General features: G+C 32.2%; 1 protein-coding gene across 1 annotated transcript; it reads right to left on the reverse strand.

The window, feature by feature from the left end:
* Positions 1-8,027: 8,027 nt before the first annotated feature.
* LOC130974524 (uncharacterized) lies at positions 8,028-8,414 on the reverse strand. Its single transcript, XM_057899398.1, has one exon. It carries the CDS (start codon positions 8,412-8,414, stop codon positions 8,028-8,030), a length of 387 nt encoding a protein of 128 aa, XP_057755381.1.
* Positions 8,415-18,661: the final 10,247 nt, after the last annotated feature.

Raw genomic sequence — 18,661 nt, forward strand, 5'->3', positions numbered from 1 at the left:
GTAATTTGATTAACAAATCAGTCACCAATCTCATACTATATATGTGTATATGATAAAAAAAAGAAAACATAAGTTTTCTCTTTTACCTCTACATACACAAATATTTCAAATTCTTAGTGAAGAACTGCTGGTGCAAGGAGTTGCAAGAAATTTCTCAATTAAATCCATTGGTCAAAGAGTTGACAACAATGATTAGTCTCAGTGTGGATACACATAGTATCTTCGTACTATCGAAGGAGAAAGCTTTATTCACTAGGGTACTCAGGTATTGGCATCTAACCCATCTTATTTCAATAAAATTTTAAGCACAAAGATAGATCAATAGGATTACTTTATTACTTCCGCTGCGTGTTATGAACACTTGTAATCCTACAGTGGTATCAGAGCCAGGACCCTTTTGTGTTTAAAATTTTATTGCAAAAATTTACAGAATTAATAGGATTAATTTAAGTTTTGTTATTATAGTGAATGTGATTCCTAATAATGGCATGGGATGCTATTGTCAAAATTATAAATTTATATGGGATAAAATTATATGTATGTTATGGAACATACTGTTATTATTGTTTTTATTTATTTATGAAATAAAACTGAAAGAAAAAAAAGGATAAATAAATTTTATATTTTGTTTACGAGGAGTTACCTGACAACCAGGAGATTCGTACTCAAGGATAAAATTTATATATGTATTTGATACATGAAATGAATTAATTTTTACTTGAACCTAGATAACCTAGGGGTATAAAATATAATTCAATTAAATAATAACTTGAGAATCAGGTAATTATTTTGGATTAAAATTGTATGTGATACATTTAATCATCTATTTAAAATTGTATGAGTAATGACTTAACAACCAAGATACTCATTCATGATTTTAGATATTTTTTTAAGGAATAAAGATTTTTTAATTTTCTATAATAATAATTATTGTAGAAAATATTATTTGTATGTGTGAATACATACTTATATTTGTTTTTCTTTTTAGATTCATGAATAATATGTCTGCTCTATCACTGCGTGGCATACTTGAAAATAACAAATTGTCTTACTGTCAAATGCATCATTCTGGCATCCATGGGTTCTGATCTTCAGAGGCAACATTAGGATATGGATCCACCAACTATTGTTGAACATCTTAAGAAGATGTATGGTGCACAAAGTAAGACAGCCCGATATCAATTGTCCAAAATTTTATTTAGATCCACACTTGATGTGGACTCTCCTGTTGGACCCCATGTTCTTAAGATGATTGATCTTATTGAACAACTTGAGAAGTTGGGATGCAAATTGGGCAAAGAACTTTCACAAGATTTGATCTTGCAATCTCTTCCAGAAACTTTTTCACAATTCATTGTTAGCTTTAATATGATTAAAGTAAGCTGTGATCTTCATGAAATGCTCAACATGCTAATTGATTATGAGAATCAAATTCCATCTGAAAAAAAGAAAGGAGTTGCTACGGTAGTTGGCAGCTCTTCTAAGAAGAAAGGAAAGTGGAAAGCAAAAGAAAATGGAAAGAATAATTTTAAAAGAGAACCCATGGCACCTAAGGGTGGTGTGACCAAATCCAAGGACAAGTAAGAAAAGGCTGACAAAAATGATGCTGAATGCTTTTATTGTAAAGGCAAAGGTCATTGGAAAAGAAACTGCAAGGAGTACCTTGCTTCTTTGAAAACCAAAGAGGAACGTAAGACATATTTGAAAACAGTTTTCATGATTTCTTTGGCTACTATTAATTCTTCTATATGGGTATTAGATACCGGAAGTGCTCATAATATTTGCAATTCGTTGTAGGGACTACGAGTAAGTAGATGGCTGAAGAAGGGAAAAACTTACCTTCAAGTCGGGAACAGAGCAAATGTTGCTGCTGTAGCTATAGGATCTATTTCTTTAGCAATACCTACGGGCAAGACATTAGTATTGGAGAATTGTCATTATGTTCCTAATTTTGTTACAAATGTTATTTCTGTTTCTATGTTGGACAAACGTGATTTTTATTTTAATATTAAAAATGGCATTTGTTCTACTTATTATGGTGATGACTTATACGTAAATGGCTATCTCCAATATGGCGATTATATTCTTTCCGATTTAAATGGCAATTCTGTCATAATGTTTCTACTCTCAAAAGAGAGAGGAATAATCAAGTAAATGAATTATATCTTTGGCATTGTAGACTTGGTCATATAGGAGAAAAAAGGATTTCTAAGTTACATAAAGAAGGTTACCTTAACAAATATGATTATGAATCATATGTAACTTGTGAATCCTGTCTCAAAGGAAAAATGACCAAAACTCCATTTATGGGACATGGAGAAAGGGCTACAGAATTATTGAGACTAATACATACAGATGTTTGTGGACCAATGAAAATTTAAGCCAAAGGAGGATATTCTTATTTTATCACTTTCACTGATGATATGTCTAGATATGGCTTTGTGTATCTTATGAAACACAAATCTGAGTCATTTGAAATGTTCAAAATTTTTCGCAGTGAAGTTGAAAATCAAACAGGTAAAAGCATTAATGTGCTTAGATCTGATAGAGGAGGAGAATATCTAAATGATCATTTTCTTGAATACTTAAAGAAAAATGGAATTCTTTCTCAATGGACACCTCCTGGTACCCCACAATACAATGGTATTTCAGAGAGGAGGAATCAAACTTTATTAGATATGGTTCGATCCATGATGGATTTTACTGATCTTCCATTGAATTTATGGGGCTATGCTTTAGAAACAACATCATATTTGCTAAATAAAGTACCCACTAAAGCAGTTTCTTCAACACCATATGAGATATAGAAAGGACGAAAACCAAATCTCAAACACATTAGAGTTTGGGATGTCCAGCATATGTTAAGAAATTGCAAAGTAATAAACTTGATGCTAGGTCCGATAAATGTAGATTCATTGGTTACCTTAAAGAAACAATAGGTTATTATTTCTATCACCCTTCTGACCACAAAGTGTTTGTGGCAAGAGGTGGGACCTTTTTAGAAAAGGAATTTCTTTCTGAAGACAAGGTGAAGAAATATAACTTGATGAAGTTCAAGAAACCAATGAAATAGTACAAGCTCAAGAATATGAAATATCAAGTTGAGCAACCAATTTTGGATGTACTTAAACTAAAACCAAATTTATCATCTTCAAGAGTTGAGGATAACAAACCGATAGTAGTTCAAAGAGAGATTAATGAACCAATTCTTGAACTATCTTTGGAACCAGTTCAGCAACCTCCAAATTTGGTACAAGAACTACCTCTTCGACGGTCCACAAGAGAACATCGTCCACCACTAAGGCTAAATCTAATGGTGCAAGATGATGTGGAAAATGGGATCGATTATGATGATAATGATCCTAAGACTTATGAAGAGGCAATGCAAAGTTCCGAAAGCCTAAAATGGCAGAGTGCCATGGAATCCGAAATAGAGTCTATGAGGATCAACAATGTTTGGACTTTGGTTGAACCCTCAAAAGACATAAAACCTATTGGTTGCAAATGTGTTTACAAGAAAAAGATTGGAACAGATGGTAAGGTAGAGACCTATAAAGCCCGTCTAGTTGCCAAGAGATACCGTCAAAAGGAGGGAATAGATTATGAAGAAACATTTTCTCCTGTGGCAATGCTCAAATCTATTCGGATTCTACTTGCTATAGTAGCATACTATGATTATGAAATATGGAAAATGGATGTGAAAACAGTGCTTCTTAATGGAGAACTCAAAGAGGAAGTGTACATGACACAACCTGAAGGTTTCACACTTCCGTCTGATCATAGTAAAGTTTGTAAGCTGCAATGCGCCATTTATGGGCTAAAGCAAGCTTCTAGAAGTTGGAACATTTATTTTAATAAGACAATCGAAAAGTTCGATTTTATCCGGTGTGAAGAGGATCCTTGCATATACAAAAAGTTTAGTGGGAGTACAATCATTTTCTTAGTACTCTATGTTGATGACATATTACTAATAGGAAATGATGTACCAGCATTGCAAAATACCAAAATTTGGCTATCTCAACAATTTTCCATGAAAGATTTGGGAGAAGCAGCCTATATTCTAGGAATAAAAATCTATAAAGATAGATCTAAAAGGTTGCTTGGACTCTCACAGTCTATGTACATTGATACCATATTGAAAAGGTATAACATGGAAAATTCCAAAAAAGGTTATTTACCAATAGGCACTGGAATTACTCTCAGCAGAAAGGATTGTCCTAAAACTTCTGAAGAGAGAGTACGCATGAGTAGAATACCATATGCTAGTGCAGTGGGAGCTATCATGTATACCATGACATGTACACGTCCTGATGTCGCATATGCGCTAGGAGTAGCCAGTCGATATCAGGCAAATCCTGGTGAGAAAACATTGGAAGGTGGTTAAATCCATTCTTAAATATTTAAGAAGAACCAAAGACCAATTCCTCATCTATGGAGATTCTGAACTTATACCAAAAGGGTTCACTGATGCAAGTTTTGCCTCAGATAAAGATGATAGCAAATCTACTTCAAGTTATGTTTTCACCTTAAACGATGGTGCAGTGAGTTAGAAAAGTTCCAAACAAGCTACTGTAGCTGATTCAACGACTGAAGCTGAGTATATAGCAGCAAGTGAGGCTGCTAAAGAAGCTGTGTGGATGAAGAAGTTCATAAATGAGCTTGGTGTGGTACCTTCAATTAAAGAACCACTTCCGTTACTGTGCGACAATAATGGAGCCATTGCACAAGCAAAAGAGCCAAGATCACATCAAAAATCTAAGCATATCTTGAGAATGTATCATTTGATAAGAGAGATCGTTGAACGTAGAGACGTTGAAATTCAAAAGGTTGCTGGGAAGGATAATGCAGCAGATCCATTCACTAAGGCGCTTGGATCAAAAGAGTTTGATAAGCACATGTGGGAATTAGGATTGAAATATATGACTGATTGGCTCTAGTGCAAGTGGGAGATTTTGTTGGAAATACATGTATGCCCTAGATCCAATCTGTCATTGGCTCTAGTGCAAGTGGGAGATTGTTGGAGATAAGTGTGTATGTCCAACAAAATACTATCATGAATTATTATTATTATTATTCCTTTTTATAGAATAAACTTTTATAATTTATGATAGTGTCCTTAATTAAAATTAGAAACGAATAATTACGATAGGGATCGTAATAATGAGATATACGTTTTTTGAGTACTTTTAATTTAAATTGTTCTTAATCGTAGAATCACTAAAAATGGGACATTAGTGATATATATATATATATATATATATATATAATAGTCTTCATTGGATGAAAATTAATAGATCTCATTTGTTAAATTATATATATAAATGGTATATATAGAGATATAACCATTGAACTGACTCACTCTAAGAATTCCTAATGGTTATAATTACCGTATATTTGTCAATAGGATATTCTTATGATGAACATAATATTAGAATTTTCCTTTGACCTGCGACTATCATAGTAATTAACAATGTATTTGTTATACTTTGATTCCGGACACCTAACACCCTACGGTGTTAGTTGAATGGACATTGGGTATGATTTAAATACTTGTAGAATTAATGATTAGTCAAAATGGAATCCATCAACTATGGTAATGAGTTTGAGCTCTACGATTATAATGAATGAAATAAACAATGCCTTGGCTAAGGGGTTTGAATAAATTAAGAAATGAGTTTCTTAAATCATTCATAATTCATTATAATAACGGTAACAAGTTAGAGTTTGACAATCAAACCGAACTCTAAAAGTTAGCCAAGAGCTGAAAAGATGGAAGGAGTTGTATTTTTGTTCATCTTGGGTTCTTAGTAAAAAAATATTATTACTTCATACTATCGGGTCGTCAAGGAGCGTTGCTAGAGGCCAACCTTGATTAGTAAATTTAGTATGACTAATATACTACCCGCTTAGTATTGAACCTATGGGGTCACACACTAACGAGTGTTCTAATCCTTGGTAAATAATCATTTAATTATTATTTTGATTAGATCAAATAAATAATTATATTAATTCAAATGGAGTATTATTATATTCTTTGCTAACACCATAAATATAATAATATTATAATTGAGAATATTAAATAATTAATTATTTATTCTATGATGAGTTTTAAATATGGATAAGATCCTAACTGATTTTGTTTCAAATTAAGTTGTAATTTGATTAACAAATCAGTCACCAATCTCATATATATACTATATATGTGTATATGATAAAAGAAAGAAAACACAAGTTTTTTCTTTTACCTCTACATACACAAATATTCCAAATTCTTAGTGAAGAATTGCTGGTGCAAGGAGTTGTAAGAAACTTCACAGTTAAATCCATTGGTCAAAGAGTTGACAACAAGGATTAGTCTCGGTGTGGATATACATAGTACCTTCGTACTATCGAAGGAGAAAACTTTATTCACTAAGATACTCAAGTATTAGCATCTAAGTCATCTTATTTCAATAAAGTTCTAAACACAAAAATAAATCAATAAAATTACTTTATTACTTTCGCTGCGTGTTATGAATACTTGTAATCCTACATAATTATTATTAATATTTTTTCTTGTCCAAAATAACCACTAAAACATCATAATCTACGTTTCCTAATTTCTTTTGAGAGAAGAAGTAAAGGTGTTTATAACCTAATGAAAACAAAGAAATGTTCTAAGAAATTGATAATAACTCCTAATTAACCACATATTGCTGAGGGATAGATAGATGAACCTGTTCAGGTGGGGGGACTTTGTACTTTAGAGCTTCTAGTGGTTCAGCTCGTAAAAGCTTTACAAGAATATCAATAATAAAATTTTAACAATTGCTCAATTATCCTTTACAAAATTAGAGAATAAATTATTATTGCATAATCTATAGATTTTGCTATATTTTTAACCAATTATTTTAAAATTTGGACAAAATTAATTTTTTAAAACATTAAAAATACTCTAATACCACACTGATTTTTTCAAATTTTATAATCCCATAAAAATAAAAAATTATGTCATAAGTTAATTATCTATAATTTAATAAAATATATAAGGAGATTTATTTAATATATAAGGAAAAGTCATTTGCTTTCTAATTTCTATAGAGTATCAGAGTAATGGCCTAAAATGTTGCATAAAAATTAATTAAATATTTTCATTATTATTGTATAATAACCAATCAAATTTCAAGCAAAAAGAATGCTAGCTAATCACAAAATCTTTTATATTTTTATTTATATTTTATTTATTAATATGAATCTAATTTAATTATATTATTTATAAATTTTAATCCTATTTATTTTAATTATAAGTATGAATTTGATTAAAGTTTATATTATTTATGAACAGTGATTATATTATTCTTCTTTGATGAGAAAGTTTTGTAGGATTGTTAAACAGGCTAGTCCGGTCTATTTAGGTTCGGCCCGTTAAACCTGTGGGTTAAATAGGCTGGCCCGTTTAAGCCTGCTTTATTCACGGGTTAGAATTTTTTAACTTGGACCGTTTATGGTCAGTCCAATGGGTTAAACAGGTCAGCCCGTTTATCATTTTATTTTATTTTTTAAAAAATATTTTGACAAAAAATACCACTTTTAGGTCGAAAATCATTAAAAAATAATATTTTTTAGTTGATTGGTCGGATTTTCGAGTCAAGTAGGAAAAATATTGGCTAAAAGTGCTATTTTTTTTAAAAAATGTAAAAAAATTAATGGGCCACCCGTTTAGCCCGCAAATTGACCCATTTAACCCGTCATTTTTTCGGGTTAATCGGGCTCAACCCATTTAGCCCGAAATTTAAACTGTTTTAATTTTAGAAGTAAAGTCCGCTCATTTAAATAGATAAACAGAATGGTTCGATAGATTTAGCGCATTTTAACTGCCCTAAGGTTTTGTGCATAGATGATCTTGAAAGAAAAAAAAAAAAAGAGCAAATACGATGGTTTAAAATGCATGAAACGAAGAAGGATACATGGCACTAATATAATAAATATGGAGGAATAAAACGTTATTCGTTTATATGCAACATTCACACATATTTATAATTTATTTTCTATTGGGCAAGTTCAAAGCTTTCTAGCTCAAATTGATTCGTCGATGGACGAAACCAATAATCCTTGGTCTCAAACAAGTGAGCCAAGTATTTCTTAGTAGTCCTGGTTCCATGTTTGGCCAACAGCTCCAGGGAGAAAGAGTTGTCAATTGTGTAAACGTTCTCCGTGCATCTAAGAATTCTCACCAATTTCAGTTTTGCTTTTGATCTCTTGTTCTGTTCATTGATCGCAAATTTCGCAATCTTAATCACCTTGGGACTTTTGACATCCCTCTCGTGAGAAATAGTTGCAAGCAATTCTGACTCCGGCCAGGCGGCTGCGGCGGCAACCGTAACGGCGGACAGGTGAGCAAACAGAAAGAGGATAATAAGGCTGTGAAATCTCATGTTGAAAGAATTTTATGTTTTTTTTGTTCGAGTTTATTTATTTATCTCTCCAATCTTACAATTTTATTTCGCAATTTGAAATACAAATCTTCAACATATATTGTCATTGTATATATAATAACTTAAAATGCATGGTTTGCTTTTGTTTTTGTGGTGTTATTAGTTGCAATTTATAGTAATTAATTAGGAAATTTTAGCTCTTGAATATACTTATTGTATTTAGACATTAATTATGCCGAATTTTAGTTTTTCCGGCTTTATCATTTGCTTATGAGTCAAAATTATTGTGTAAAGAAATTAGAATAATGACTTGTGGCAATACATGAAGGGTCGGTTCTTATAATTTAAATGCAAAATCATTCATAAAACTAAAATACTACACCAATTTAATAAATATATGATGGAAAATTATATTTATTTTTGCATATCTTAAATTAGGTGACTTCTATGGTGGTCAATTCATTTGAGTGGACAAGGTGGCTAAAGAATATGTAGTCAATTGGAGCTTAACACATGGATTGAATGTGACTAACTCCCATATGAGTTTGACTATGAAAATAATTAGTTTGGTTAATGAGCCACGGTAAAAGTGAGTAAACACGGGTAAGTAGGAAATGTAATGAATTAGCAAATGTAGTTTGTGAGGGTCCTTTTTTCGAATTTCAAACATTCCCATAGTTGAAACAGGAGGGAATTGAAACAGGAATCAAAAGGAAAAATTAAAAAATCTCCTAAATTTTAGATTTGAATGAGCGACCTTCAAGCCTGTTAGAGAAGTTAGGGTTCATCTTGAAGTTGTGCACACTCTTGCGGGAGGTGGGCACATGCCATCCCCAAAGAGGCGAATCGGAATCTTTCGCAGCGATTCGATGAGAAAGAGCAGAAGAATAGCGAAACGGTAGGATTTGCGCCGTCGTTGCTTCTCCTCTGTCTCCTTCGAAGTGCCCCTTCTATATCTCTCAAGGGTGGAAACCCTGAACTCTGGATGATGGTTCTGGATCTCTAACTCACCTGGTATCCCTCGTCTCTCTTACGTTGCGTCGTTGGTCTTCGGAAACAGTGGAATCTGGCTCCTGTTCGTTCCTGTTCTGTGCTCTAACATTGGTGAATTTTTTGTTTTTTTTATCTTTATCCTATATCAGAGGAATATACAGTTGTCTTGAATTTGCTGAATAGTTGTTAATCTGTTGTGTTAGGCATATGAAATACCGTTTTTATTCCCCAAAAAATATGCACAGACTTGCTTAATAAATTGAATTTCCGGAAGTAAATAAACACCACTATTATGATGCTCAGGATCAAGAATTGACAACCGAAAAAATTGTTTATTAGGTGCTCCTTGTGATTGGAACAAAAATAGATCCTTATGACTTTATCAAAAACAGTAAACTTAATAGAAAATTTAACTATTGTCATAGTCTTCAGGTCTCCATGTTGAAAAATCAAATGACCAAACGTATGCTTTTAAAAACAAAAACTATGTGCGTTTAGTATAAATGATTATGGTTAAATTGAATTTGATATATTCTTTTAGCAATTCTCCCCTGGTCAACCTTAACCCAAAAATAAAAAAATTTGTCTTTGTAATGTTAGAAGCCAATGAGTCAACCAATTTATATAGACCAAAAATTGTGATAGACTATTGACTCACGACTACGGACTTCCATTTAAGTTAATTCCGTAAGCAATAATGTGTACGACATGCTTTGCTCTTCAATGTTTTTTTTTCCCAGAGATGTCTGATAGTAAGTCGGATTTGGATGATAACAGCACGCCAAAGTTGCCAGGCCACTGGACTGATGGTTGGAGCACCGATTCGGGGGATGCGAATGATTCGAACGGGTTGGAGGAACCGTTGACTGAGGAAGGGGATAGTGACCATGCAGACAGTGAAGGACTCGGTGCACGTTATCGTGACATGGCCTCATCATGCAGGAATTATCGCCGCCTGAATCACCCTGAGTACCTGTCATCAAATTCCGAATCTGTCTCGGAGTAGACGATCTCTCCGTCTTCGTAGGCGACAACCACATCATTCTCACAACCGTTATCAAGTCACCGTTGATAATAGGAGAACCATAAGCCATTTGGAACAATGCTTTTTATTTTGCTATGACGCCAATTTAGATGCTGGACTTTCTTCACCTAGGTAATCGAACATAACTCTGTATCAGTGTACTCTTTTATGTATAACTTTTTCGTGGCTTTTAATTAAATTGAAAACTATTTATCATAGTCTGTTATTTGTTTGCTGAAAAATAGGGTTTTTCACTTTTTCTGTCCTTTCTCATATTAACATTGGATTATGAATTTTGTTTCAATTTCTAAAAACACTTTTTGGTCACAATGGAAAACATTATCGCTATGTTCAAATTCAAACACATATTTCGTGATAGATATTTAATGAATTAATTTTTCTTCAGAATTTACAAAACGTCAGTTTTTACTTGTACTTCTATCTAAATACCTTCATGAAAACTGTCAACTTGTCAAGTAATGGTTATCTATACCAAAGTGTATTAACATAAAATTCCACAGTAAAAATTTATATTTGAATGCAAATAGATTAAATTATTCCATTTAAATGTTAATTTTAACCTTTTAAATATCCCTTTTAACATTAATTAAAAAGATAAAAGGTACCAACATCTCAGTATTATAGTTTTTTAAATTCGCTAAAAATTACAAATTTAATTTAAATACTTAAGAATTAAAATATCCGACTTATGATTAATTCTACAAAAACCAAAATATTTTTTAGAATTAATTTTGTTAACGAAGTTAAGATGTTACATTTTAAATTAGATTTTAAAAATTTTTAAATCGACAATACAAGAAAAAAAGTGTATATACAGTATAATGAATTTGGATTCTCTAAATTTTAGATTTTACTTTAGAGTATAAAATATGATCTCGCACCAATTATTCCATTGATGGGACCAGAAAAAAACATAAAAAAATACTATTTAAATGTGAGAAATAACACTTTATTCTCTAAAATGAAGATTTAAAATTTAGCGGATCCTAATTCACTATTAATAATAATTAATAGTTCCATGCTAATAACACTATGTCATTATTTTTCCTTCTATATCATTGTAATTCAAAATTTATTTAAATTGTATTACTTTAATTAATTTTTTTTTTCAACAACCGACGCAGACAGTCAGAGACAACACAAAAAAAAAAGAAGACAAAAACATAGAGAAACCTTATTTTCAAAGAAAAAAAATTTATTGTTCTTGTGATAAAAAAATATCCTGACACATTTCAGTTTATCAAGTAAATAACATAAAATATACAATATCGCTTGTACACATAGTGAAAAGGATAAAGAAAAATAGAAAAAAGAAAATAAATAAATAAATAAATGGAGGAAGGAAGTTTAATAAATGCAAACAGAAGTAAGTCGTATTGTTAATAATGAGACAGTGACAAATTTTACCAGCTTCATAAATTCCAATCACAATGTAATTGTGTTTCGATTTCAATTCCAATCTTAATTTTAAAGGCAATTACGCAATGTCATCATGCTTAGTTTGACTAAAATTTTGTTATCAAATTTATAATTAATCATTTATAATTATATATAAGATATATATGGTAGGTAAAAGAATGAGACAGACAAAAAATAAATGGAAGAGAAAAGAAGAGAAATCGTTAATTTTTTGAAGAAAATATATGACCTCAATATGTAGCAACAATGGAATCAATCCTGCCACATTAACGGCTACAACAAAATTAAAACTATTGCACCCGGCTCGTTCTAAGAAGGTTATAAGATTCCGTGTTTATATATGCAAAGCTTTCTAACTACCTACGAGATCATTTATGTATCTACTAATAAGATATCAGTAACGGCAAAATCTTCGAAACTTAATTTTTTATCATGTTTAATTATATATATTTTAATATTATTCCTGTTATATGGTACAATGTTAATTTATAATATAATAAACCATAATACTCTCATAGATAAGAACATAAAATTTAATATTATTCTTTTCTAAAAATCATATCTGTACAAATAATAATAGTATTAGAAAATAATAATATACGATGTAATGAAAGAATATAATTAAAAATAATAGTAGTAGAAAAGAATAGTATGTGCATAGTGCAATTTTTCATACTTAAATCCCTCCCCTCAAAGAAAGAGGCATGAATGAACAGCCACCAAACTGTCATGTTTATTAATATATATGCAAATTGTAATATATATAGATATCCTTCATCAAATAGTTTACTTCTAATTAATTTATTTTTATTTTAATTAACAACTCACTTATTTTTAAATTAATTATATTTTTATTTAACAATAATCATACGATACTCACTTTTTTTCCGTAATTATATAATATCTAATAATAATATTTTTTTAATAAATATTTGTAGTATACAGTAGTATAATACGTATAAAGTAATTAATATATTATTGAAATGTGAAAATAATACTTATTTAATTATAAAAACAAAATAAAAATATTTATACAGAGTAAAAATAACAAAATACTTATTATTTTTGTTCTATATTATTTTAGAATTATTTGATTATTCTTAAAATGTTAGTGAAATTATATGTTTTAAATTTAAATTTATTATTTTTTACTATCATATATTTTTTTATTTACGTATGATCAGATCAATCGTACAACCGGTAAGTCATTACTTGAACTAATGATTCAGTAGTTTGACCGGTTCGATCATAAGTTTGATTTTGACAATTATGACACAGAGACAACAACAAGATGTGTTCGAAGGAAACTTCCACAACAGCGTGTACGGGATCCACAAAGAACAACATCTTCTTCAACGTTCATGGAACTCTTATATTCCCCATAAAGACATGTTAAATTTCCACAAAGTGAATTTATATATAATATAATTTTTTAATATATATTTATAGAAAAATCTTAAATTAGAATTCTCGTTATTATTATTTTTGTTCATATGAAATCTAAACATTATTACCATAGAAGTGTGATAGCTAATACATGAATAATGTTAGACTTTTAAATGGATTGATCTTAAAATGATATAGATGAATTTTTATATTATATTTTTATCACTACAAAAAATGCTAAGAATTTTTGAAATTATCATCAGATTTTAGTGGTGAGTTTTGCGTTGGATATGAAAATAAATTCGTCATACTAAAATATTATTGTCAAAGTTGATGATGTTCCGACGGTAACATTGACGGTAATATTTGGTGGGAGAAAAATAAATTTTGGCGTGCTAGTTACCGTCGGATTTATGAATATAGTTTAGTGAAATGCTGTGTTTTGGTTACACAAAGCATGTTACCGCTGGATTAATCCGCTGTTAAATCCGACGGTAATCATGTCCTAAATTTGAATCGCAAACCTCTTCCCCTTCATTTCGAAATTTCATTCTCTCTCTCTCTCTCTCTCTCTCTCTCTCTCTCTCTCTAAACCCCTGACCTCTTCCCCTGCTGCCGCCCCTGCCCTGTCGCTGCCGCTGCCTTGTCCTCCCGCCGCTGGATAGATCGTCACTGTTTTCTATTTCTATTGCCGCTGCCCTGTCGTCACTGCTCCAGGTTAGTTAGTTGTTTTTTGGTAATTAGTTAATCCTAATTTTATTTAGTAAGTTGATTGTTAGTAATTAGTTTAGGTAGATTAGTTGCTGTTGTAGTTGATTTTAGGCAGTTAGGTTAGGATAATTTCTAGTTAATCATGTATTTGTATATATATGTTACTAATTTTAGTTGATCATGTATTTGTGTATCATTGTGGTTTGTAATATAACATAAATATTTCAAACAAATTAAAACAGTGAAATGTTTAAGTATCAATTATATGAACAGAAACAATAATGACTTTGAATTATTTTGCTAGACTTGGTTTTATTATATAATCCCAATGGGTGCACACAGGAGATTACAGAGGTCATTAAGTCGATGTATGACTAAGTGTGGCCGACCTACACGCAGATCCCAACTGATGTGTGATAGAGCGATGATTTCAAAAGTCAGCGGTAAGAACTCAATTTCACTTGAATTACTTAATTGTATATAAACTGTATTTCATTCCAACTAAGTAATCTTGGTGAATCACTTTGTGCAGTTGAAGTTCATATGGGATAAAGAACAAGACGTTATCATCAGGAAGACCTTTGACCACCGCGCTGCTAAGCGGTTTTAGCAGATGATGTGCGACGTTCGTCTGGGAAAAGACCACCCGACGAACTGGATCCGTCCGAACATCCTGCGTGAATTTGGAGGCTTACTTCAGAGATAACGACGGGTTCAAGCGTCGCCGCCTAACGAACGTCGCTAAGAGAACTTTGCCCAAGTCGTCCAGGTATACAAATAGGCCAGTAACCTTCATAATGACTAAGACCAGACTGGTATAAATGTCGGTTTAATTTACTATTTTAGTAGTTACTTGAATTACTTTTAGTGGATTTATGTGGTTAGTATAGGTTAGAATAGGTTAGATTAGGCTCTGAGAGTGCAGAAAAATAATGTTGGACTATTGAACTGTTTGCTAATTCCTACTGTTGAAATTATTTAAAAAATGCTTGACTGAAAAAATAATGGTTGATAATGGGTTTGGATGGAACCCTTCAAGGGTGGCTAAATCCGAATTTCAGAAGAGACTCTATCAAAATTTTGATTTGGTTACGAGCGGTCGACAGCCCATTATGTGAGTTTAAATTTCAACTTTATTTAGTTTAAAGCCTATTATTGAACAATTATCCTAATCATAACTCTCGTGTATGACACAGGAGGAGTATTAGCAGAGGTTGGAGGTCGTGACTCAGCAATCTCAGCCGCTTGGTGGAGCTAATAAAGCCGGCTCCGATACCTTCGTTGTGGATCTTGATAGGATTTGACACAAGACCACCTCCGAACACACAAGAATCACCACTTCGGGTTTGACTTCTTCTTTGCCAGTGGCCTCCCCTCATTCGGGATGGCGGTTCCTCTGCCTCTGCCACCAGCCCTTCTGATCCCAGGAAGTTGTTGACCTGAGGGAGAAGGTGTAGAAGCTGACACAGGTGCTTCACCAGTAGTAGGAGCAGTCTAAGCAGAGATATCGAGAGATTCTTGCACACGTTGTCGTCAATTCTGACCTGATGAAGAAACGGGAGCAGCTCGAGCGGTTGCGATAGCAGATGATGGAGTACAGTCAGCAGATGCGCACTGGAGGCACCAGCACTGCTGGTTTCAGGCTTCCAGCAACGCTGTTGTTGGTGGGGCACCCATGTCAACACCTTCACCGTCGCCTGAGCCGGGGACCACGATGACGACGATGACTATCGGGATCTGTAGGGGTCTTTCTTTTAGTTTTCTTTCTCTACTTCATTGTACTATACTACTGTGACATTCATTTGAATTCCAACGGTTTATTTTTAATAAAATAATTTGTTGATTTTTACTAATTTTAGATTTTTGTTAATAATTTTGTTATTAATAATAGTTTTAATTTTTTATTTCTACAAATTGTGACTAGGTTGTGCCAAAAAAAATTAAAAAAGTTAACTACGGTCAGATTAATCTGAAGATAACTTTTGGCATCATTTTACGACAAAAGGCGCCAAAATTTATCGATTAATCCGACGATAATCAGCAACTGATCTTGACAAATCCATGGAAAATGTAACACCCTATCATGCAGAGCCTCACTTAAGTCGTAAAACAGAGGTGGCGAGGTATTACGACCTCTAGAAAAAAGACGTAAATAGATATACATAAAGAATAGTTTAACTAGAGCCTTGGGAGAAAGATTGAACAAAACAAGACCAAAAGCTCGCCACACTCGAAAAGCGATTGAATAGAAGGCTTATATAGAAAACCAAAGAGACAAGTATACAAATATAGTTTCAAAAGATAGATACATAAGCAAAAATAAACCAACAAATAAATATAAATCATGTTTCTCCAAGTAAACTTATAAGAGGGACAAGCATAAAATACATATACAACCCAAAAATAAACCAACAAATAAATATAAATCATGTTTCTCCAAGTAAACTTATAAGAGGGACAAACATAAAATACAAGATGGAGAATCAATATACATATATGAACATAAATAAAATACAACCCTAAGTCCTAAGAGTTTTTCATTTCCACAGAGTCTCTAGAATGCTCAGTGAGGTACCTTCTGACCTGCATATGAAAACAATAATATATGTATAGAATGAGAATCGGGAGTTCTCAGTATAGTAAAGGTGCCCGCATAAATAATATATAAGGTTCCAAAAAATCCAAGGGTATTCCTAGAATTTCGACACTCGGATTTAAATCTTAAAGAAAATAAACTAAACAAGAAAATAGGTAACTATCTAAGGTTCTCAAGTCCTGAATCAATTTCTAACTTAACCCTTCACTTTTTGCTTTCTCCAACCCTCTAAATCACCAGTGCACAGACAAGTAATACAGATAAAGTAAACACAAGTAGGATACGGATACAGCAGGTAGCAAATATAGCAGGAAAGAATAATAATCACATAGGCAAGCCCAATTAATGCACAATCAAACAAAACACACATATTCATATGATGTATGCCTGCCCTATGGTTGATAAGTCTCATCTGTTGGTTATATAGCCAACCTGACATGTCTGGTAGCTAATCTGGACATCGTCCTCTTGAAAACTGGTAAGCAGTACAGTACTACGATCCTCACCTGGTGAGCGGTAAACCACCTCGATCCCCACCACCTGTGGGCAGTAAACCACCTCGATCCCCACAGACGTTTTTAATTGAAAAACAGCACACATGTGGGAGGTAAATAACAACGATCCCCACCTCAATTGCAATCCTTGACAAGTGGTACACCACCGCAGTCCTTGTCAGGTGCATGAATCATAATTTCATAACCCGTGGGCGGTAAATCACCACGATCCCCACAAAATTTATTCATTTAAAAATTGGTGGGCGGTAAATAACCACGATCCCCACAACACATTTTCATATTAATTTCATCATCATCATCATTCAATTCATTCAACAATTATCATTATCATTCAATTCAATTCATTCAAATCATTTCCAACTCTCGATTCATTCATTATTCAACACACAAAAAAAATTCAACCAATCCTTAATCTTTCATAATCAATACTCATATTCATCAATAATCATTCATCAACTCCCATCAACAACATTAATTAACACAATTCCTATAACCAACTCAACAAAATCATCGTTCATCAATTCATTCACAATATAATTCTACATTTCCATCAAGGTTACTAGCATTAACATATTCCCACATTTTCAACCTATCCTATGGTCTTCTAGCCTATATTTTCACAAAATATTATATATTATCTACGAGAAACCAAAATTATACCTTGACCGATTCCATCCTAAACTCGTAACACATCAAAAACCTCTCCTGTCACAAGCTCCAAACTTCCAAACGTCAATTTTTCAAGCTTAATCACCCGGATTTTGTTCTAAATTGCCCAATTGAACTTCAAATCAATAAGAACACAATATAATTTTCACACAGTATCACTATAATCATTATAGGGTTCACTAATTCAATAATTCAGAAGGGTTCAACGGTTCTTTACTTTATCCACTCATCAAATGAATAAAATCCAATAGTTTTCTCAAGCTAACTCAAGCCTAGAACATCAAAATCACATTATCTATCAAACTTAAAATCATAAATTTTAAAATTAGGAAAGAGTGGTTGAGTAAGAAATTGTTAGAATCTTACCAGATTGATCTATGAGTTTTGTAGATAATTTTAAGACGAACGCGTGGCCACTGATGGCTTGTCAATCGAAACTCCAGATTGAAATTTATGGACAATTGAAGTTTTGGAAGTGAAGGTTAGGGTATTTAACGTAAACCCCTCTTCCAGCAGCGTGAATGGTCTTAATTTGGAGAAGGCTGATTCTTGGTATTTTATATATATATATATAATCGGTTCAATCTGTTCGGTCTAATTTTAGGCAAAAATTTTTAAAATTAGTGTTAAAATTCATATTTTAATTATTTCTTCAATTATAAATTATAAAATTTAATTTTTTATTTTTTTTAAATCATAATTAATTTATTGGTTTATTATTTATTAATTCCACGGAGTTTACAGAAAATCTCGATAGAAAATTCGCCGGTAGTTAACGTCAGACAAAATATTCCGCCGGTAAATAGTTTCCGGCGACGTTTATACCATCAACTTCAGGACAATGGTAAATTCGACGGTAACTTTATTATCAGGGAAATTATTTGATTAAACCGACAGTACTCAACGTTTTTTT

Source organism: Arachis stenosperma, chromosome 4, assembly GCF_014773155.1.
Source record: "Arachis stenosperma cultivar V10309 chromosome 4, arast.V10309.gnm1.PFL2, whole genome shotgun sequence".
In the NCBI taxonomy this organism is placed as follows: Eukaryota; Viridiplantae; Streptophyta; class Magnoliopsida; order Fabales; family Fabaceae; genus Arachis; species Arachis stenosperma.